The sequence below is a fragment of the Pogoniulus pusillus genome, chromosome 35 (assembly GCF_015220805.1).
Source record: "Pogoniulus pusillus isolate bPogPus1 chromosome 35, bPogPus1.pri, whole genome shotgun sequence".
In the NCBI taxonomy this organism is placed as follows: domain Eukaryota; kingdom Metazoa; phylum Chordata; class Aves; order Piciformes; family Lybiidae; genus Pogoniulus; species Pogoniulus pusillus.
The window spans coordinates 14,298,756-14,321,525 of NC_087298.1; the positions used below are offsets into that span (position 1 = coordinate 14,298,756).

General features: G+C 50.1%; 2 protein-coding genes across 12 annotated transcripts in view; both read right to left on the minus strand.

Moving 5' to 3' along the window:
• SPTAN1 (spectrin alpha, non-erythrocytic 1) overlaps positions 1–11,398 on the minus strand; it is a 50,470-nt gene extending 39,072 nt beyond the window's left edge. For 4 of the 8 annotated variants that reach the window (XM_064170962.1, XM_064170963.1, XM_064170961.1 and 1 more), the window contains exons 1-4: positions 11,325–11,386; positions 3,154–3,387; positions 2,414–2,545; positions 960–1,100 (exon numbers count right to left, since the gene is read on the minus strand). In XM_064170962.1, coding sequence (XP_064027032.1) covers positions 960–1,100; positions 2,414–2,545; positions 3,154–3,384 — 504 coding nt within the window. In that variant the 5' untranslated portion in view covers positions 3,385–3,387; positions 11,325–11,386. Of the gene's footprint in view, positions 1–959; positions 1,101–2,413; positions 2,546–3,153; positions 3,388–11,239 lie in introns of all 8 variants that reach the window. The other 4 variants (XM_064170965.1, XM_064170964.1, XM_064170966.1 and 1 more) reach the window with 3 other exon arrangements.
• A 1,937-nt stretch (positions 11,399–13,335) lies between these two features.
• Positions 13,336–22,583, minus strand: GLE1 (GLE1 RNA export mediator). 4 transcript variants are annotated; one of them, XM_064170907.1, is made up of 16 exons: positions 22,306–22,583; positions 21,764–21,973; positions 20,765–20,926; positions 20,388–20,536; positions 20,027–20,087; positions 19,500–19,754; positions 18,570–18,795; positions 17,882–17,997; positions 17,623–17,692; positions 17,157–17,299; positions 16,778–16,968; positions 16,194–16,323; positions 15,786–15,890; positions 15,216–15,298; positions 14,998–15,061; positions 13,336–14,332 (listed from the first exon to the last, which is right to left on the minus strand). In XM_064170907.1, exons 1-16 carry the CDS (start codon positions 22,390–22,392, stop codon positions 14,264–14,266), a joined length of 2,121 nt encoding a protein of 706 aa, XP_064026977.1. In that variant the 5' UTR covers positions 22,393–22,583; the 3' UTR covers positions 13,336–14,263. The 4 variants fall into 4 exon arrangements, with proteins under 4 accessions (XP_064026977.1, XP_064026973.1, XP_064026975.1 ...); XM_064170903.1 differs by having other exon boundaries at positions 20,765–20,890; positions 22,306–22,465; XM_064170905.1 differs by lacking the exon at positions 22,306–22,583 and adding an exon at positions 22,069–22,199.
• Positions 22,584–22,770: the final 187 nt, after the last annotated feature.

Genomic DNA, 22,770 nt, shown 5'->3' on the forward strand with positions numbered 1-22,770 from the left:
TGAAGACCAGGAGTCCTAATTCTGAGTAGGTCAAAGACAGTTACAATCACTGAGTTTGAAGTAAGACTTAGAACTGCAAACTTTCCTCCATCAAATTCTCCTTCCCCCACACCTGTCCATTACTGTATAAAACCTGCAAGATCATTAAGGGTAGCTTTTCTGCCTTGCTTACTTTCATCAATTCAAGTTATTGAATACAACCAGTTCTCTAAGCTTTCTGTCCTCTGCACGATGCTCACTACTACAGTAACTCAATGACAAAAATCTGAACACACTTTAAAATCACACAGCACTTGCCCACACTGGTTCAGAGTACATCCAAACCAGAAATTGTTTACACGCTCAGATGTGTGAGCATTTGCTGTAGGCTTCTGGTGCAGGAGTCCCCCATGAAAATTGCTCCTCCCATGCAGTAACAGTCATGCAGGGTTGGCAGACTGAACCCAGTGACACAAACCAGAAAGCCATCATTAAGAAAACTTAGATGATTGTTTTGTGGCTTTTTTTTCTTGACAGTGTGGTTTGTGGTCTCAGAATTCAGAGAGCCAAGAGCCAGCAGCTCTCCTGCAGCTCGCATCTGCAGTGCATTCTCGGCAATACCCCAGTGCTAGGTAAGGCTTCATGTGCATGCTGCTGGCTGCTCTGGCAGCTGCATCTCACAGCAGGTCAGCTTTCACAGACTGTAGATTTCCCTTCCAGGAAATGTGAACTGGATTCCTGTGAGAAACAGGAAGGGCTCCTCAAAGCAAAGAATTGCTTGTGTTGAACTAAGCCCTCCCACATGCAGGCCTCCTCTTAGCCTAGTACCGGCTTTTGTGGCTGCAGAGGAGAGCACAGGGCTTTGCCTACCCACTGCTTAGGCACCAAGAACGAGGTAAATAGAACACAGAGGTGCCTGCACAAGCTCCTGTGACTAACTGCTGACCAAAAGAACACAGCGAAGACAGGTAACGATTCACCTTGTCATTGATCCAGTCCAAGACATCCTCACACTCCCTCAAGTATTGCACCAGTTTCTGTGCTTGCAGCAGTTTGACTCCCTTCTCCCTCATCTTCTCCAGCAGTAACTCCCATAGCCGATGCAGCTCCTGCAGCCGAGTCTAGAATAACAGGATCTGGTTATCAAAACCCTGTATCAGGAATTGGATTTATTCCCTTCCTGAACAGAAGGCCTTCCTCCAAAGCTGCACATCCTAACCCTCACTGCAGACAAAGGGAGGACAAATCACAATTTCATCTCCAGTCTTTAGTTTTCAAACCATGGAAAGCGATGTACCTCACACCTGGGGATTACTGAGCTCTTTACAGGCTGGGTGCTAACGAAGCTATCCAACAGCTACTTTACATAACTGGAAGGGAAACATTTTGAGATAAAGTTCAATTCTCTGCTATTGTGAAGTCAGACCGAAAATCTTCTGCTCTGCCTTTCACATGAAGTTAACTCCCAGCAAGTGCCTCTCATCTGCACTTTGGGATTTGTCTTTAAGACAGCACATCTTGTTCCAAGTCAGCCTTGTGCCACTTGACAGCATTTTCTCCATTTCTCTTGGCACTATCAGTCAGTGTCTTTAGCAAACATGAAGTAACGTAATACTGAGATACTAGTACTTTTAGTACTCTGCCTTTCAAAACTGGTGGGAGCAACCCAGACAATTAAAAGAAAACTCTCACTCCCACATAGGCATACAACTTGCAAAACAGGCAAGTATCTGCCCCACCCATATCTGCAAGGCTTTGCTCATCCAGATCTGAAACTTGAAAGTCACACCAGAGCAGCTTTTGAACTTCCTGCATGGGTGGGTACCCATTTAGAGCCTTCAGCTCGGCAGGTTTCAAGGGAGGAAAGAGCTCACATAATTTCTTAGCACTGCCCAAAGGGTAGGGCAAATTGTCAGCCAAGGGAGAGAGGAGGAATTGCAAGAGGAGGTTGCACTGCAAAGCCAGAGGTTCACCTACTCGTATGTGGGACCCAACTTGGGTGGCTGTTACTATCGGGCGCTGCGCCGTCCGGTAAGGCGTGAAGGACTGAACCATGGAAAAGCAAATTACCACTCCAAGCAGAACATGAGGAACAGCTTCTACTGAGAAGCTCAGGCACAACATTATTTAAAACCACCCAGCTCCAAAGCAAACATTATCTGATCACAATGAGGTTTCCAAAATCATCACCACTCAGACATTGTCCCACGTGGCACAAACAGCTCACCTCAGAGATGGATCCCAGAACAGTGTGCTCATGAAAGAGGAAAATCTCTGTAAGCTTTAAAAACTGCTTTGTGATTTTATTAAACACCTGTTCAAGTTTAAGAAGTGGTTAAGAATAACAGAGTTGTCTGTGGGATTTGCAATAAAGTGTTTAAAGGAAAAGCCTGTGAGGGGTAAGAAAAAAGAAAACACAAGTTTAAGTACTCACTCGTATGGTTTCAGATGCAAAATGACTTTCATTGATCATCTGATTTCCAGTCTCATCCAGCTTGACAATAGCCCCTGAATTGGCCTGCACCTCAGCTTCAAAGGCTTGGTGCTTCTGCAGCTTCCCCTGCAAGTAAAACATCCAAGAGGGTGACTGAGATTTGGTGTTCGGCCTTCCTCCACATTTCCCAGTATGACATTCTTCGGAGTCCTTTGTGCACACCCAGTATGGCCAAGCAAACAGGGGAACAGCTGAGCTCCTGCTGCATCGGATGCTCATGGGTGCATTCCAACAGCCCAGTTTTATAGTTTCCTCCCTGTTTTGTTTGCTCTTGTACATAGGAGTGTCCAAACATTCAGAAAACCATCAGCTAGTCCCACCCATGCACGTTTATGTTCTACAAATGTATTCTTTCTGTAGAAACAGTAACACTTAATTCATGTTTACTTATAGAGCCAGAGTCCAGCATGTCCTGGGCTTAACCAGAGCTGGTTTTACACCACAGCAACTTTTTCTGTGCTGATGCAGCCTCTGCCCCATTATCAGAAACACAGAAACATTCCAGCTGTGAAGAACCCAGGCTTTTGAAGAGGTCTTTGCAAGCCATAGGTATCTGCACCCATCTCTCCTCACCATCCCCAGACCAAGTTCTATTTGTGTTGGTTCTGTCCCAGGTGCCCTGGTGTGCACTGGAATGCCAAACACAGGGAACAGAAGCTGGCAGCAGGACTTGCCTGCAGGTTGCTCGGGTCTTTGTAATTTTCATCAGATGCTATCTGCAGCTTCTCTTGGATCCATTTCTCCAGCTCATCTGCATCACGCTGGAAGAACTGGAATCGGTAGGAATCCTCGAGCTTTTGGCGCCTCAGAGAAGACAGCTCCTTGAACCTGTGGTAACGGTCCAGAACCTGCTGACGCCTTTCCTGGATATCTTCTGCTGTTTCCAACACCTTTACACCACTAGGATCCATTTTCTGAAAGCCAAAAGTACCCATATTGTTTGTGCTGAAGAAATGACAGCAGGGCAGGAAGAGATCCTGCTTCCTTAGATTTCCATGCAGTTCACTTACAGCCTTACCCTGTGGGCAGCTGCGTATGGAAATGTAAATATTCTGAGAATGAGGAGGTAAGAGCAGGCCTGTAGAAGCTGGTAACAGGAGTATTTACAAGGACGTTCCACACCTGCTTGTTTTGGAAAATATGACTGCAGCCATATAAAGGCTACAGCACCTCCAATGGGGCAAGCAAGTGTCCAGTGCAAGCATTAGCAGTGTTCCTGTGCTCACGAATCCACGTGGATATACTGACAGAAAACCAGACCAAATCCGGAAACGTTTTATTTAAACTCCTCAGTGCAGATGACTGAAGTTACTGCTCTTCAAGCAGCAGCCAGCTGGCCCCACAGCTCCCACTGTCACATCTCTGTGTGACAGTTCTCTGCTCTCTCAGCGGGGGGAGGCAGGAGCAGCCTCTGCCACTCCCTGCAGAGCCCTTCCCAAGCCAACGCAGAGGCTCACAGCACTGCGCAGCCCTCACCTTGGGAGGAGTCGGCCAAGAAGCATTCCGCTAAACTGGAGATCCGGAGGAAGCTCTTCCCCTGGAACCCCTTGTGCAGCCCTTCACACACTCAAACCTCTTCTTGTCCCCACTGAACAAGGAACTGGCTGCTGCTCTGCTCATCTCCTTTCTGTTAAAATCAGATAACCTGGAATGTTCAGTTCCTGAACTTCCAGGCAGCAATGTGATTTGCATGCAAAACTGCACCACAAAGACAGAAAGCAGCGCCAGCATCATTCGAGGGCTGGGATATTTACCCACCCACTGGACAACTCCACAGATAGGCAGCTGCTGCAACCAACGCCCTGCGCATGAGCAGTTAGGCAATTAGCGACTGCATGTACCAAGTGTTTACACCTGCACCTCCCTGTGCTTCTGTCACAACTCTGGCAGCACCGAGCTCCCCAGTCCCACCAAGGTGGGAAGCAGCAGGGCCTGCGGCAGAGCCAAACACGGACAATTCCTAAAAATACACAGGGCACTCAATGGTTTTCAGCCGTCGGACAGCCGCGGGCCTCCCTCAGGCCGGTAACTGCAGGGAGAGCTGCGCAGGCGGGAGAGTAGCCGGCACAGCCACGTCTCCTCCCTGGGCTCCAAACACTCCTAAAGGGACCATGTGATGGGAAGAACATACGGGGACAAATTCCCACATTCCCGAGTTCTCTCTCAGCAGCCTCACCCTGCCAAAGGATGCTGGCTCCAGCAGCGGGCACTGCTCCCTGGCCTCCGAGCCCCAGCTACACTGTGGCTGCTTACAGCAGGCAAGAAAACGCAGCTCTGCTTTCTCCCCCGGGCCCAAGTGTTTTGCTCACACTGCCAAGCAAGGGCAAGTCCCAGAGCCAAGCAGCCCGTGCAGGGTCCAGTACAGGTTTCACCTGGCAGTGGCACCGAAGGCCCATGGAGTACTGAAAGATTAAAGCCCTGAGCGTAACCTGAGCGGGCACTGAGCTGGCTTCCCAAGGTTTCTTCGAGCCCTGCTTCAAACAGCCTTTTACCTCCAGGAGAGAACAACACTGCTAAAAGCATCCTTTCCTGTTACACCGTGTTGGATTCCAACCCCACTTCTTCCAGACTGCGTTGTGCTGAGGAATCACACAGTGGGAGCTGGTCCGAAGGCACCACAGGACTGCAGCTGGCTCCCTGCTTGCACTGGTTAGGGCCATTATGGACAGAAACAAAACCCCGGCAAGCCTCTGGACAGCCTTCTGCTGACAACTGCCAAAGAGATTTCAATTGACTTTAACTTATGCAAAGTATTTCGTCCATTTAACTATGTAAATTACTATTCACATTATTTTTGCACTTTGACAAGCCAACAGGAGGCCTCCTTGCGCCTCGGCTCTCACGGCAGCCCCGCGGCCTGGCTCATCCCTCTGCCGCAGCCGGCAAGAGAAAGGCTCCTTTCATCTGCACAGTGAGTGGGGCCAGTCCATTGTAACAGAAGTGCTCTGCTTCTGCCATAATAGACTGCTCTTTCCTGCAGCAGAGCAGCCGACGTCAGCGTCTGTGTCCTGCCAGCACGGCCGGCAGGCACCGGCAGCTCCTGGCCGGGCAGCCGTGGATGCTGCAGCATGCTGCAGGCTCCCTGGCACCTTTGTGCCCCAACTGCCCTTGGGCACAAAGCAGCTCTTAGAAAGGTCTCTAAACCTTCCTGCCGCAGCTCCAGCATGTGAGGGCACACAGGATGCCCCCTGCACCCCCCAGGCAGCAGTGCTTGATGTTTGTAAAGTGGCTTTTGCTGGGCTGGCAGCAGCTGCCCAGCCCCAGATAAGCAGCCGTGCCCCTGGCCCGGGCACCCAGACAACGTCCCCGCAGCACCGTGGGGACAGCCCTCCCAGCGCCGCCTGTGCTGCCCGATAAGGGCAGGCAGAGGGAACCTTCCAGAAACCAACCAGCTCCTGCCCACAGCCAAGGCAGGGGCAGAGCCAAGATGTCCCCAGTCCAGTGGGGCCTTGTTGAAGGCCTTTGTCACCGTACCCCTATGCTGCGAGGCTAACTTCAGAAAGCCACTTGTCAGCCTCTGTCTCACTGACAATCAGTGGTGACTGTTGGTTTATTTTAAAAGCCACAGAAAAGTCAATTTAAGACCAAACAGCCTCACCCAAACTTAATTCGCTACTCTCGTCCTTCGACGTCCAGTGATCTCCCCTCCCCAGATGCACAAGTTAGACAAGGGGCTGGACCAATGATCCTTGGGGTCCCTTCCAACCTGGCGCTCTGGTACACTGCAATTTGCACGAGAGCAGCCAGTGGCAGGTGTTCAGACACAGCAGTGACACAGCAAGGGGGTCAAGCAGCTTCACCCAGGTGGGGTAGACTGGAGCTACAGCAGTGCTGCTGGGCAGGCACAGCACAGCTGCCAGCACTTCTCTTACCATAACACCTTCTCAGCAGTTGAGAAGTTCTGATGCAGAACATATCCAATCGTTCTCAAAAATGACACTTGAATTCAACTCACTTGCCTGTGAAAGCAACCAGCTGCAGTGCATAAAGATCCCTGGCTAAGGGCACAGTAAGAGAGTGACTTTATTAAGCGCTGGTGTGCATTCCATGCACTCAGCAGATGTGGCACTAGCAGCCTGCAATAGCAGCTCTCCTCCCTCTCCAGACACCCTCCCCAGAGTGCACACACATGAGCAGAGCCTGATGCATCTTGCTGCATACATCAGACAACACACCCTCAGGCTTGACAAAAGACCTGACATTGGCTCTTCCCTCCTGCCTGCCTCCTGGGGAACAGGGATGGCTTGCTAATCTTTCTTAAGAAGAGTAATTTTAATTCTAAAACCGGATGTGAAAATAACCATTAAAAGGAAAGGAGGGAGGAAGAAACAAGGTAGATTCTTGCTATCTTTCATTTCTCCCACTGCCACATGGCCCACCAAGACCTCCTGGTTTACTGCTAGGTTAGCAGGTCCCGGAGCTGTAAGAAGATAAAAGAATCCATCTGGAGAGCATGTGCAGCACTGTCTCCTGCCCCCGTGGAGGGAGGGGTGTGAGCATATTGTGTTACAAAGCAGGAACTGAAGCCGTCGGATCATAGAATCAGTTAGGGTTGGAAGGGACTACAAAGATCAGCCAGTTCCAACCCCCCTGCCATGGGCAAGGACACTCTACCCTAGATCAGGCTGGCCAGAGCCTCATCCAGCCTGGCCTTAAACACCTCCAGGGATGGGGCCTCAACCATCTCCCTGGGCAACCCAGTCCAGGGTCACATACCCTAATCTAGAGATTTTAAATCAACGCTGCCTGCTCTCTTGGCTTATTACAAATTTAAATCATCAAAACAAAGAAATGCTAAGGATGGGCTCCACACAGCAGAACCTGTGTCCAAATGTTCCTGGTTCTGTTAGGGAAGGTCATCCACAGCCCCACACCTCTGCAAACTGAAGCCAGAAAAACAAGCCAAGTGCTACAGTACACAACTCAAGATGTGCTGAATTTTGTGCTCAATGCTGTAGACCTGTACAGACTAAGCATGACATAGGCAGAATTCAGACAAGCCAGAGACTGAAAGAGGGATTACAGTGACACAAGAAACTGCAGCGTTAAAAGGAAAAAGAAAGGCAAATTATGCTTGAACTAGAGCAGGAAGCAAAGCTGTGTCTGAGACTGATGGAAGGCTCCACGTGCAGCTCCAGCTATGCAGATCGGAAATAAAGACAGATAAAGACCTGCTCAGTTCTAGGAATTTAGCATTAAAATGTGAATGCAGCTGAACTGCCTATCTGAATTTGGTGCCTTTATGTACAGAATGGGTTCTGGCTTTGTTTTTTATCAGCACAGAGCTTTGATAAATCTATGCAGGGCTGGCAAGGGCTGCACTCTGCTGAGGCTCCCGAGAAAGCAAATTACCTTGACCGCATTGCAGAAATGCAGACTCCAGGTGACAAGATCCATAGAACCCCAATATTTTCCTCTTCCCTTTGTTATCTTTTTGCTTTCACTTCAATTGTAGTATAAACATTTACATTAACTTCCAAACAAACCCCGATTGCTTGTTTTACCCAGCTAAGCCTGGCCACACACCCCATTTACTTTACCAGCACCGAAGGGCAAACACCACAGTCGCACCACAACAGGAACGTTATCAATCTGTTATCAGGAACTAAAGCCCCCTGCAAAAGCACAACGTTCTGCACAGCATGAATCTTACCACAGGTGATTTTTGGATGCTCTAAGTAAAAATATGCTCCTCAAGTACTCTTTAAAGCAAAAATCTTTTTGAAAATGGATCCACATCAAAACCCAACCACACTGAACTAAGGCTACAAAACGTTCACACCATGCACCACAGACGGCAACTGGGAAATCCAAAGCAATAAAGGAAAGGCAGGGCAGACGCAGCTCTGAAATAGAGGTAAGGCAGGTGCCACAGAGGCAAACTCCCAGAGAACGGCATCTTTGTTAGAGGTCACTGCAACCAGGGCAGGCACCAACAGCGACGACACTGCATGCAGCATGTAAAAATACCTGGACTTTGACTTTACGAGATGATGACAACATGATGCAAGAATGCAGAGCCTGGAAGGGAGGGGAAGTCAAGATAACAGCTAAGGACTAGCGCCAGGACAAGGCTTCGGCACTGGCTTTTCCCCCAGCATATTCTGTCACAGTACACGTTTTGTTCTTCCCTTCTGGTTCCTTGCCCCACACAACAATCTGGTATTACTGTCACATGGGCTGTGCAAGCACAGACCTTACGATGCCAGAAGAGGTGCAATTATGAATAGGAAAACCCAATTAATTGGGTATGTACTAACCTTTCCAGTCAGATAAAAACCAGGATGAAACAGAAAGTCAAGAAAATTCTCTGGCTGTGGCAAACGGCGCCTCTTGCTGCAGCATAACCAAGCGTGGTGGTGGCTTAATTTAAAGCCACAGTCACTAAGGTTTGGAATACAAACACCTACAAAGATGTCTGCTTACAGCTACCACAGCAAAAGTAGCCAAGCAAGTGCTGTGTCAGAAGGCACATCCTGAGATGGCTCATCCTGTGCTAACTCACCGAATTCTCAGCTGAACACGGTCTCCTCTCAGCCCACGTCTGCCCCAGCATGCTGCAATCCCCAAAGGGTTCTCAGACAGCTGCAGTGCCATGCCCCTGTGCCAGCTGAAGCTGGTGCACATCTCTGGTGGCTTCTGCACAGCTCAGTGTCTCAGCCACCATGGTCAGGAGGCAGATTGTCACTCCATTCAATTACAGCTATGGGAACGCAGTGTTGGGCTACACTTGGCAGTCTCCATCCACACCATCTGCAGTCTGCTCCACCCCATCTCTCTGCTGCCTATGTTCCAGGGACCATGGAAAAAGCAAACTCCTGCACTAGACTAACATGCAGTGGAGAAAAGGAAAGAGGAATTCCTATTTGCTCCAGGGGAAGCAATTAGTTGTCCCCCAAAGCCAATGTATTTATGCCCAAAACAATGACAAACTCATAAATACATCAAGCAGACAAAGCTAAGGGAGCTAAGATACTAAGTTATGGAGGTTAGTTATAAATGCAGTAGTTAAGGAATAGGAATTTCACACCAAGAGGTGCCACCTTGTCTCCACAGATTAAGGCTTTTCCTACCTTCTCACCAGGCAGGAGAAAAATGTGTTAAAAAGGCTAAAAAGTTATTTTTTGACTTTCAAGATCTCTTTCACTCTTACTATCCTTTTTCCTTTTGTTACTAAAAAAAACCAAACACCACCAACACAGTTGCTAACTTCATCAGCTACAGATCTCACCGAAGCATAACTTCTAACCCTGGTTGTCAAATAAAATTTCCATTTTGATCCAACAGGAAAGGGAATAAATCACTTCTTGTGAACAGCAGGCCCTGCTGTCTTGGTGCAAGCTCCTGCACACAACGCAGCAGAAACGACCCCAGCGTTCAGCCTTTTGTGTGTTATTTTCTCTGCACAATTCATAAGCCATGGCAGGTGAAGATTCTATGGAAGAATTCACTGCACTGCAATGCATAAAATTGAGTGGGATCCAAAATTTGTTCTGAATAAATGTGAATCCCTGACCAAGGCCTTTCAGTGAACACAGTCGTTGGAATCTTCTGGCACTCCGCTGCAAATGAAATGCCAAAAGGGAGAAGATTCTACCTTTTCCAGAAAGATACAGGCAGAGTGGGGCTTTTTGATTGCTTGCCCCACCACATTCCCTCACCATCTCCAGACAACTGCTTCTTAGAACCGTTTTAAATATGCATGAGAGGCTTCTGGGGAGGCATGTACATTTAGCTGGAACGAGCAGCTGGTCTGTGCCAAAACAGCCACCAAAAATCCCAAACAGCCAACATGGACCTGCTGGGAAAAATGCAGACAGCTGCTTACGCTTTTCCTTAAGTATCAGGGCAAATGATCACCCTCCTGCCAGACGTTTAGGATTTAGCAATACGGATTTACATCACTGCAGCCAGGTAAGGTCTATGCGGGAAGAACACCGCTGTCATAGCTTGCTGTTAAATGTTTTAAACAGTGTTAATGAGAAGAGGAAGAAATTTTTATCCTTTCACGAAGGAAACCGTGGTGCTTAACCTATATACTCATCTGACACATAAATGAAAGGGACACGGATCGCTGGATTTCTTTTCCGTGTCTGGCCAACTCTGCTGGGCATGCCGTGGCCGTGCTCGTCGCTTCGGACACCCAGCTCCCCAAGCAGAGGCTTCTGCAGCCGTCGCTGAACGCCCAGGCCCCCGACGACCCCTTTTCTTCTCTCCCTCACACCCCGTGCGGCATCTCCCGACCTTGGCCAGGGCTCGGCTGGCGAGAGCGCAGGGAAGCCATTGCTGTGCACACACTACCCTCCGCAGGGTCGCTGCAGCGCCGGGCTCCCCGTGCCCCCGCCCCGGGATTTCTGCTGGGCAGGAGGCAGGGCTGCACCGCAACCCTCATCATACAGGGGCGAGGGGAAGGGCGAGTCAGGCGAGGCCTCTGTCTGGAGCTTGGAGATCTGCAGTCCGCCTGTTTTCGGCTCCCCAGGGCACTGAATGGAATTCCTGCCGCAGGTCGAGACTGCCCAGGGCGGATCCCGCCGCTCCTCACCGCCTGCCCTTTATCCGCGCCGCGTCCGCGGCTTCTCCCCCGTTCTTCCCTCCCCTTGACAACCGCGGAGACACCCCGGGCGCCCCCAAGGCCCGGCTCTGCCACCGCCCACGCTAAGAAATCCTACGGCAGCACCCGCGGCCGCTGAGGCGCCGCGGGGAGCCCCGGGAGGCAGAGCCGGCCTCAACCCGCCCCGCGGCCCAGGGGAACGCGCTCCCTTGCACCTGTCTCGGCAGCGGCAGAACGTGTGTGTGCGGGGTCTCCTCTCTACCCAAACGGGGTCGGACAAAGGCGAGCACGGCGCCTCACCGAGTCGGTGCGCAGCTCCCTCCCGCCGGCTCCGCGCCCTCCGCCACGGACACCAAGCGCCGCCTGCGCCCGCATTTTATAGGGCAGCCGGAGATGACGTCAGCGCTGCAGCACCGTCGCCCGGTCGGCGGAAAGGACCGAAGGGCGTCGGAGAGAATCGGAAACAATCGGTGGGGGGCGGGGGTGAGGGCCTCACACACCAGAACGCCGCAGGCGAACTGCGGGGACTGCCGGAGGGAACCGAGCGACTCCGGGAAATGCCGAGCGACTCCGGAAGGAGCCGAGAGGCGGGGCAGGGTGATGCGGGGTGAGGCCGCGGGGCCCCGCGCATTTGTTCCCCTCAGCAGCAGCGAGGGTTGAGCCCTTGGCCCTTCAGTGAGCAGCGCCGGACACGAAGCAAAGCACCCGCTGACAGGGCGAGGCAGTTACGGGGTCCGCGTAGCACGGCGACTGTTGGTTCAAAGTCCTTGCTCCTCACGCCAGGATGAGTCTGAGCTGCAAAGCCGCAGGACGCGGAGGACGGGGCCAAGTTTTGCTGCTTCACTCAGCGGCCAGCTTCGGAGCAGCAGCCTGGGCAGCTGCACGTCACTGATCTTTTCCAAGGCAGCCCCTGCTGCAGCAGCCTGCGGTGGCATAGGCACAAAGGAGCCTGGCGAGTCATCAAACGGCTTCCAAGGCTTGTCAAGAGCATCTCTTTGAAGAGCTGATGCATAAATTCAAAGGCAAATGAGCCTTCAGTAGAAACTAATGTTTAAAATAGGCACAGCAAAGTTCTATGCTACTGCCTAATTTTAGTTTGTTTTAGAAAAGAGGCCTGGTAAGGCAGCAGGAACTTGATGGGCTCAAAGTGGTGAGTGTGTTTGAGTGATTTTTGAGTTAATAATACCTTCTTTCATCAAAGTACTTACATGGAAAAAGCAGACTTGCAGTGACATTGCATGCTGACCTGTGAGACTGCCTGATCTGTGGTCTCCAAGGCAGAAAGTGAGTCGCAGTGATTTCAATGCATCTTATCCTGAGTACAGAGGAGCTGCTCTCCCCTGTCATCTTTGCTACAAACGTTCAGATGAAATGAATATATGCATAGGGACCCTTCTCTGCACTGCCTCTTCATCTTCAAACGGCCAACATTCCAAACAGACAAAACAGCAGCAGAAACCCACAGTCAGCTGTGAGTGCAAGCAGTGACTGCAGCCTTGAAGTGCATCTGAAAATAAACAGTGGGCACTCATTGTCCAATTAGAAATTCTTATTGTTTTATGTCTTACCAGAGCAAAGAAGGATATGTTTGTTATTTAGAGACATAGGTGATTCTGTCCTCCCCCCATGTGAGTGTCAGAAAGCCCCAGTACCTGTCAGCAGAAGCTGTTGTGCCACATCTGTGCAGCATCAAATTCCCCTTGCCTGAGTCTCCAGCACAACTGTAGATAAGCAAATAATCAAAACCTCTCCCCCCAGTCTGTGCATGAACTCCACCCCCACACTAAAGTCTATTGCTTCAGTGCTATCTGTCGAGACACAGGAAGGGGATTGGCAGCACCCCAGAACCACCACCACCACTAACACCTGTCTAAAGAATTAGTTCACAAAATGGAAAACTAAACACGTAAACTAAACATGCATTTCTTTACCAGCCAGGTTACAGGATTTGAAGGCCTGAGTCCCCAGGTGCAGGTTACAGCCTTTTCTCAGAAACCTCGAGAACTACACAAAAATCAAACTGAGATTCTCACATGGCCTCAAGCTCTGCTTTCTGCAGCTTCAAATTGTGGTGCCTCTATGAACGGTGCAAAACAGCCTGGCAAGAATATCGGCAAAAGGAGTTGCAGACCCAACACACTGCCTACTAGGACTCACGAGCTCATTTTCTCAGATGCCATCAAAATAGTTCAAGGACAGCACACCATTAAGGAGAGCAATCTCCCTCACCATCCCTCCCCTTCACTCAGCAGATGGAAATATCTTGGCCATCCCTCTTCTACAATAAAAAAAACAACCAAGCTGCATTGGCTTCAGATTAGAAAGAAAAATCAAACTTTAATGTAAACAAGTTTCTAGAGTGAACTATTTTGAGGAAATTCACCTTTGATACAAAAGTTTCACAGTACCTGAAACAGCATTGCCAGGAAGGGATCCATTCACATCACAAAAGCCCTATCAAATGCACCTGAGGCCACCCAAGCACGGCCATTTCCCCTCAAGTGAGGGCAGAACATCAGCAAAGTACTAGGATGAATGCACCAGGCTGGCATTTCTTACTTCTCTTACTGTTTAATAAGAAAATGCACTCTTGGCTTCCACCCTTCCAATGGATCACAGACACAGCATTCCTGTAGCTTCAGCAGCTTTGCTCTTCCCTCGTGGTATCTATTTTCCACGCAAACCTTTTACAACAGCGAATCCAATTCTCTTATATCAAGAGCCTCATGGAGCCAAGTTCCACTCAACGTGTCAGCACCATCAGGCCAAAAGGCCTCACCAAGCTCACTGCAGTTCTAAGACGCTGAGGCAAACAGGATGCAGCACATCAGCAGGACTGAATCACAAGAGAGATGCAGCAAATACAGAAATAAACTTCTGAGACTGACTCCTTGTGAAGCCTTCAGAGAGCTGTGAGGTGTTTACACTTCTGTGAACAGCACCGTGCAGATTTTCATCTCCGAAGCTCAGAGGTGATCAGGATGCTGTATTTGAAACACCTCCCGTATATTAAAACACAGGAAGGAAGTCTCCAGTCTCTCATGATTTCCTACACAAAAAACTTACACAAATCCAAAGGAAATGCTAACTTGCATTGACTGCAGTGAAATGAGCAGGAGCAATCTTTGATTTAACAGGGCTGTGGTCTCTCCATGCCTCTGTGCTAAGCAGATCTGTTTTGCCTTTGAACAGGAAGCTAGGTCTGAAGGCACTGACATCTGAGGGAAGGAAAAACCCATCTATGATTTCCAAAAGGCTGGCTGCAGGGTGCCTGTGGGCAGGGAAATTTTCTTCTCCTGTACACATTTCTAGTGGAGAGAGAAAGACAAAGAACAAAGAGAAGGGAAATTTGATTTGCCATCTCTTGTCAGGAGTTTTGATCCTCTTGCTGCACACAGCCAAAGCATTGCTAATAAAATATACAAGCATTAAATCTGAGGTGAAATCAAAACTCTGAAGCTGTCATACTTTGATATCGAAGCCAGCATTTCCAAATCAGTTTAAATAATCAAGTCAATCAAATAATCTTGGGCAGTTTTGCAAGCTTTCTTAGGAAGAAAATATGCAGAACACCATGCTGCAGAGAGGTCACTGCCTCATCTGTCTGATCAGGACAATACATACAAGCAAGCCACTGATGAAAAATAGCTGTTACAGAAATGACTCAGCAGAATCCTCCTCAGACTGTACAGCTCTCACTAAAGTTCATTTACATTTACAGACAAACGACTCCTCTGAGCAAAAGGAGAGGTGAGGGAAGGAGGAAGTGAGCTGTTTAACACTGTAACAGCCATTAAAGCAACTCAGTAACTGAGAAATTACAACAGATGGGATACAGCAGATCAGGGACAGGCCTGGGCTCTCAGGAATGCTGCAAGCAGCACCGACCTCACCCACAACATGATGCCTGTGTCAAATAAGGGAAAAACCCAAACCCAACCAAACCACTTGGGAAGCAGAGTTGCTGTTTTACCTGCACAAACTGCTTCAGACGCATTAAGGAGCCCATCTGCCCAGAGCTGGTGATGGCCTCAATCCTGCAGACACAGCAGAGGGTTCAATATGTTCTCAGGAAGGCAGGGGTGATTTAGAAGAACACGAGGGGATGAATGGCAGCAGTGGACCAAAAAACCCCAAGCAAACAGAAAGTAAAAGCCACAGATTCCAGATTGCTAAGCACAGGTGTCCTACCTCGGGACATAGTCTTCCTGGAGGAGCAGCATGATCTTCCAGAACTGGACCCGGTACTGCCTCATCAGAGCATTGCCACACACCTGTAAGAGAGAGATCCTGAGGCCAGGCTGCAGACCTGAACCTTTCAACGACAGCCACTTGGTATGTCACCCAGACACTCAATTACCCACAGCTACTGCAGGATCCTCTCCATCCCATGACTGCCACCACAATCACCCTTTTGCCTCATTGCCAACCTTCAGTTATTCTTTCTCTCCAGTTTCCCTCCAGAAACAGCAGCCTCCCCCAACAGCATTTCTAGGACACACAGCAATCATTTCCTCATCTGGATCACTGCAGCGTGGATTCATCATGGGAAAACCCACCCTGCTGCATGTACTGGCTCAGCTGCGAGGCCACAGGACCTCACCACGCTCTACCAACTTGGGCTCTTAGCAGACCTCACTCCTACAGGAATGTACTTTTAAAATACCAGGAGCCCTAAATGGAACCAAGCACAAGAGCAGAAGCAGCATACCTAAAATGTCACCAGTCTAGATCTCAGCACGAGTAACCCTTGCAGCTCACCTCCAGAAAATCAAAGAGCAGCGTGGCTGTCACATCTGCCAGGGGCTCCATGTTCAACATCTGCGCCAGCCAGCGCCAGCCATAGCTCAGCCCATGGGGGTGTGTCTAGAAAGCAACAAAGAGCTGCACACTGCTTGTTTCACCACCTGCAAAAGGCTGCTCCAAACCCAGGCACTTCTCTGGTTTTCTTCCCTCTTTGGGAAGTTATTTTACAGCAGCCCCCTCCAAAACCTGAGCACCACAGAGCTCTACAAACTGCTCTGCGTTGCACTGCTGCTGAAGGTTGTGACCATTGCCCTTTCAGTACACAATGAGCTGCTTTAAGTTCAGCACACTATAAGTTAGCAAGCACCTTGAAGTGTCCCTGGACAGTAAGAAGGCTGTGGTTGTCAGGCCATGCACACATACCCCTTGTTGGTCTCCGTAAGGCCAGCGGAGCTGGATCAGAGCGGCATAAAGGCGAATCATCCCAGACATCCGCTTCAGAAAGTTATCCTGCTCCTCCACCATTGAATCCTTAACCTGGTACCCCAGCATCCTAGGCACGAGCAGACCTCCCAGTATTAGAGCAGCAAAACACATTCACTGAGTCCCTGTGGTTCTGAGCTGACTTGAAGCCTAATGCTCACTGAACAGGGATACTCCAAATCACAGTAGGGCAACTGCCAAGGCTGAGCACTGCCCCCTGGATCCCACAGGCCACTGTTTCATCTTACTCCAGATCTGTACTGGACATTTCACACTTCATCGAGCTTGTGGCTGTTAACTGTTCTCTGAGAAAGATGAGGAAGAACCAAAAGAGTACTTCCAAAGCTGAAGGATCCAGCACCCCCCAGGGAAACAGGGTCAGGGCAGCTGTATGCCTGTGAGTGAATCCCCAACATGTTCCAGTGCCTCTGTAACTAGAGATGGGGAGAAGTGGAGCCCACTCAGGAGACTGCAGCCTTCAGGTCTGCACAGCTGGTGCTCAGGAAGTCCAGCAACAAACTTACCTTTGATATTCTTCCATAGAAGTACCTTCTTTCAATGCAGGGTAAAATGGCACAGAATAAGGGCATTTTTTGTGCAGATGAGCTAAAAAGAGATCTCCAACTCGGGGGTGTATTTCCCAGATTCCTGATGCCACCACAGCAATGGGGAAAGCTGCATCATGATGAGAAGCTACTTCTTCTTCTCCTTGACGCTGGAGCAGGAAGAGAGACACCAAGTCCCGTCACCACTTTTAATCCACGAGCACTTTCTCTAAGCACCCTGAACACGCAGGCTAAGCACCTGGCAATTTTGTTCTTAGCAGCTGCAGAGCACCGTGCAGCAGAACTCCCCAGAGCACTGGCTCCCTTTGCCACCCCAAAAAAGAGAGCTTCTCCTCACCACGAATTTCTCTGCAAGCTTGTAAAAAACAAAATCCAGAGCCTGTGGATGCTGAGTCACGGACACAGCTCGGCCTCCGCTCTGGACAGACTTCCCAGAGAGCAGGTTATTGATCTTGTCAAAGATCTCTCTCAGCTTAGAGCCTGCAAACAGAGACAGATTATGAAGCAGCAGACAAGCCTTCAGCAGGCTACATCTTCACAAAAACCAGACCTGAAGGGCAAGGCAGCTGGGTCTGCATGTCTGATATATCTGAGAGAAGACATGAAAAATGGTGAAGCAGGATGCCTCTGAGGAGAGCAGCAAACCTCAAAGCGTAAGTGTGCTGCAAAGACTTGGGCTGCATGGACCCTAGCTTTCTGCTGTGAGGATAATTATCCAAACATGAAATGTCTATGGTCCCACTGAAGTCTGTACAGCTCAGACATTTCAGCGGGGGCAGGGGGGGCCCTGGTGCTTTCCTGACCTGATATTCTGGATATCTGGCTCACAGGGATTGTGGCTGCTTTCTGCAGGTCTGCCTTTATCCTCTTGACCTGCAGCACAAACACACACAACACTTCAGAAACCTTTAGAGACAAGTAAGTTACTACAGTAATTTGGGTGAGCAGACTGTTGACAGAGGCTGCTCAGTTAGACCTTGCAGCTGTTTTTTAATGAATGCTGTCCTGCTTCCCCTGGAAATGAAGCCAACCCCCTTGGCACCAGCACTCATGTGTTCGTACCTCATTGTTTCCCTCGCAGTTGCTGAGTCCACTGAAAGAAGCAACACACTGCTCAGCAGCATCTTGAAGTTGCTGGTACCACTGCATGGTGCTTTCATCTGCCTTAACTTGAAGTCCTGATATTCAAAATAAAATACCAGATGGCTAGGAAAGATCCAAAGCCTCTGGAAAATCTCAAGAAACAAAAATGCAAGGAAGTAACAGCTGCATGAGTACTACTTCCCTAGAGTTTACTTTAGAAAGCCACGCCTGTAAATTAGCTACGAGTTTGGAAGCTGTGAAGGAGCTCTTCTACAGCTCAGCAGGTTCTATGCTGGATAGGCAGACTTCACTGCCTCTCCAGCAGGAAGCCATTCCAGCAGCCTGTCCCTGTGTGCTTTGTCACATTGTGCACGACCCACCTATGCTCACAAGGAGGCACAAAGTCATTCTCTAATGTTCCAGTGCAGACTGTCTAGGAAGGGCAGGTTTTGCTCCAGTTAAGAGTCCATTTTTGCTGCATCACTTTCATTTTAAAGATTTGCTGCCAGCAGTCCTGTCCCCATGCTGCAGGCTTTGCTCAAAGCAAAGGCCAGGGGAAGACAGTCTGTCACAACAGGGAGATTCCAAAGCAGCACTGAGACAACAGCAAGAGTGTGCAAGGAGGGAAAAGAAGAGAAAAAGTCCAACAAAACAGAGCCAAACCAACCTTCTTTTTGCTGCTTCCCCCCTGACTGCTGTGCAGAGGCAGGAGTCTGAGCCTTCATCTGCTCTTTTTTCAACAACATTTTCTGCTTTTCTCTCTCTTCCTCCTCTCTCCTCCGCTTTTCCTCCACAGCTGCAGTGATCTCTTGCTGCATGCTGGAGATCAGCCCTCGCATCTCCTGCAGCACTCGCTCTGTGTTGGCCACATCTGCTTGAGAGGGGAAACCTCGCTGACAAGAAACAGAGGGGGGTCACATAGCATCAACCTTCCACTGTCTGCAGAGCAAGAGCAAGGAGTTTCTGAAGCACGGGCCTTCAACCAGGCTGGGAGCCAACCACACACTTTGTGCTCTTTGAAGAAAGCACCTTTTGCTCCGTTATTCATATGCAACATTGTCACAGCCCTGGTAAATAAGGTCAGCCTGTGACCAGACCTCAGATCTCACACAGCAAACACTAACCACCCTCTGTGACACGGGGAAGAGAACCCCAATGCAGGCCCTCGACAGCTTCCTCTGCAGAGAGCTGCCTGTGCAAGCAGCATCAGCCTGTCACAGCCTGGTCTTTTTCAAGCTTCGTATCCCCACTTTAGACAAAGAAACCTGAAAGGAAACCCAGCTACTGCATGGAGGTTTGGGTGTACCAGATCCCAGCATGCTCTGTGGCTGCCTCAAAGAGGGCCTTCACGGCAGCAAGAGTTCAGTCTCCTGCAGAAATCCTCACGCATTTTGTAAGGAATTTTCAAGAGAACAGCTGAAGTGCCACAGAAAATAATTCTCATTTTCAATCAGGTGCTTTCTAGGGCAAGTACCTAGAAGCATTTCTGTGGCACCTTATATGACACCTTCATAAAGGAGATGCCATTGAAGACAGCCAGGAACTGCAGGAGGCTTTATGGAAAAACAACAGCCAGAAGCAACTCCAGAGCCTTTACCTCACTTGTGGTGCGGATGAGTCCTGACACCAGCCCACAGATCTGGTTGCCACGATTACTGTATGCAGAAAGGTCAATCCTTGGCAAGTCTTTGTGCCTGTAGTTGGGATCAATCTGCTGGTTCAACTGCAGCACTTCCTCCTGGATGGAATAAAGGCGCCGCAGCCTCTCCTGGCCCTCCTCCTTACGCAGCCGCTCCAGCTCCTCCTGGCGCTGCCTCTGCTGCTCTGCCTCCCGCAGCTTTAGGTTTAACACCTGGGGAGGAAGACGCAGACACGATACAGTGGAATAGCTGCATCTCTAAAGGTCCTTCCTGGGTTGGTGACTTTAGCTTTACAGGGCCTTTCTGCTCCTACAGCACATTATGTGTGCCTTTGCTGCATTTCCACAGCAATGCAATGGGTGCCTGTGATAGCACATCCTGGCTCCAGGGCTGTCAAGCAAACACAAACCAACCAAGTGGCACTTCCAGGTCCCACTGAGCAGTCACAGACTGATGGGAAAGACAACTCCAGCAGGTCTCAGACCTTTGCTCTGTGTCGGTGTTCTTCTTTCAGCTTCTCTTGCTGTCCTTGAGCCTCCTTTGAGCTACAAAACACACAGAAAAACCATAGTCAAGATGTGCACGAGACAGAACACAAACAACACGCTGCAGGCTCATTTTGAAATAAATCAAGTTAAAGACACTGTCAAAAATAGTATTCTTCTAACTACTGAAAGCTCAACAGCAGCCAGAGATCTGCCCTGCGAGAGAAGCACCAGCAGTCAGTGCCAGAGGAGCAGCGGTGCCACTCACAAACACAGCTGACCAGCACACAACTGCCAGGCACCAGAACCCAGGTTCACTCTGAGGGGGTGCTACAGTAAATACACCAGAGCTAATTTCACCTCTTCTCCAGCACTTCTTTCAAGTCTTGGAATTCCTGATGCCGCTTTAGCTCCTTCAGTTCATCAAAGCGCTTTAGTTGTTCACTTGCCAGGTCGCAGGCTGCTCTCACCATCTTCTCTTGTTGCTCCTGCCACTGCCTTAGCCTCTGCTGCAAGTTGTAGAAGTGCCAAAGCACAACAATGCAGCCACCACCAAAATTTGGACAGAACAAAACACAAATGACATTGCACAAGAGTGCCACCAGGCTCTACTCGAGGTCATCTCACATTCACTCTCTAAGGTCCTGGATCAGCTACTGTCCCACTCCTGCCACTCCCAGTGCTGTGGCTCACAGACACCCTGGGGGGCTTTTGGTGCGGTCTGGGTTTGTTTTTACCTGTGCTTTCAACCTGTGTATCTCTTCATACATCCGAATGCAGCCTTCAACTTGTGTAAGTTTAGATGGTTGAACTGCTGCAAAGACTTCTTGATCCATTTCCAGAGGACTGAGATCTCCATTTCCCTGGGTGAAATCAGTGAGGGAGTACAGCACCAGCACCTCATCGGGAAAACAGGTCCTGCTGTCCTAGCACATCTCCTAAACTCTACTTATTTTCAGAGAGACAGACAACAGTCTCCCAAAGCATCCTTGAGTAGTTGTGTACCCTCAGAAATGGACTCTCACCACTCTGAGTGTCCTGCAGCACTGACATAAGGTTGGGATAACGACTTATCCCAGACACTAAAATGGGAGCATTCACCAAAAGGACATTCCCAAAGGCTGTCACCCAGACAGACTCGACGCTCTCACTGCACACAGTGAAGGTGTTGCATTGGAAGAACCAAGGCAGGTTTACACCTCAACTCATCCTTCAGGAAGCCTTCAGGCTCTCCTTAGCCTACACCAGCTCTCCTGCTTCACAAGCATGTTTTTTTCACCATATATTTCTTAAGTCTAAATGAAGACAAGATGCTCTGTGTCAGGAGGTGTGGAGCTGTTATAATTTAACACATAACAACAAACATTTCTTTTCTTTTCAGGGGCTTCTTCAGCTTCGTTACCTCCACAACTCAGCTGGTGGTTTACTCCCAGACTCTACAACAGGCTTGACCCTATTCCATGATCTCATCCCTTCCAAGCAGCTAAATCCCTTGCTGCTAATCTATGTAGCTACACAGCTCCCTAGTTATGGTGGAAAACAGTTTGCTTTTGGCCTGCTGTGAAACACTGCTCTAAGAAGATCTTTCACACACCAACTCCATCACCACTTGCTCATCCTACAGAAAGCTGGAATGTTTTCCCCCGGGAAACCAGCCCTTCTCAGACACTTTATGGCAGCCAGTGAGCACACTTTGTCTCCCAGCTGCTCACACATGCACGTCCAACCAGGGCTACCTTGGTTTCGCTTGGCTCTGCAGATGTCGGTGGGGAAGAGCGGTTAGCTGAAGTGATCTCCTCCAGACGTGGTGACTGGTTTGTGAGGGGAGTAGATTCTTCAGGCACTGAACTTCTGGTTTCTTGGGCGGACTTCTCAACCATTCTGTCTAGGACCAAACCAGCGTAACAGGACAGCTCGAGAGGAGATATGCATCCTTCCAAAATATCCTAGAGAGAAAAACTTTTCGGTAATTATGCAACACATCAAGGAAGCAAAGAAGCATTACCGAGCACGCACTGCAAACACCCGCACAGCTCAGCACCTCATTTACCCTTTTCTTCTACTTCTTCCGACACTTTCCCAGGCTCCCCTGCTTTTGCAGGACAGCAGGACCGCGATGCTCGAACCCTCTCCTCTAAGGGCTCTTCCCCAAACCCCGCACGATTCGGTCAGAGCGAAAGGGGCAGCAGTGCCGGACGGCGGACTACTGAAAGGGGCTGCCGCGAACTCCCCTCAGCCGCCCCCCAGGACGCACAACCCCGCCATGCCGGAGCCTCACCTCCTCCCGGCGCCGGTACTTCAGCTGCCCCTTGCCGGAGGTGCGCAGAGCCGCCAGAGTCTCCCAGCGCAGCTGCCGAGAGTCCATGGCGACCGACCCGCGCGCCGGCCACAGCGAGCCCGCACTTCCGCTTCCGGCCGTGCAGCGCCAGCTGCCGCCCCTGGTGGCGAGACCGGGCAACGCACCGCCACGCCTGCTGCCGCCGCGGGTTCGAGTCCTGCCGGGGCCGTCTGGCAGGCACAGCACAGGGCGCGCAGGCAGCCGCAGCCGCAGCCGCCCCCATCCTTCCCTTATCTGTGTGCTTGCGGGGGGGTGAGGGCGGACTGGAGGGCCAGGTGCAGAGTTTAGCTCAAGTTGCAGAACTAGGGAGAGCCCCACCCCTGAACCGTGGGAAGTGCCTGGAGCCAGCGCCCTGCTCCACGCCAGGGAGTTGTTCGTGGTCGAGAGGAAGGGTAGAGCCCGGCA

Excerpts from the sequence above, each read along its gene's own strand:
- GLE1 (XM_064170907.1), bottom strand. The coding sequence starts at position 22,392 with ATGGACTCTCGGCAGCTGCGCTGGGAGACTCTGGCGGCTCTGCGCACC. Across the intron at positions 15,891-16,193 it reads CTTACGGAGACCAACAAGGG|ACACACCCCCATGGGCTGAG; the intron begins GTATGTGTGCAT and ends GTTGCTTTCTAG. Across the intron at positions 14,333-14,997 it reads GTCTGAAGCAGTTTGTGCAG|AAATGTGTACAGGAGAAGAA; the intron begins GTAAAACAGCAA and ends TCTCTCCACTAG.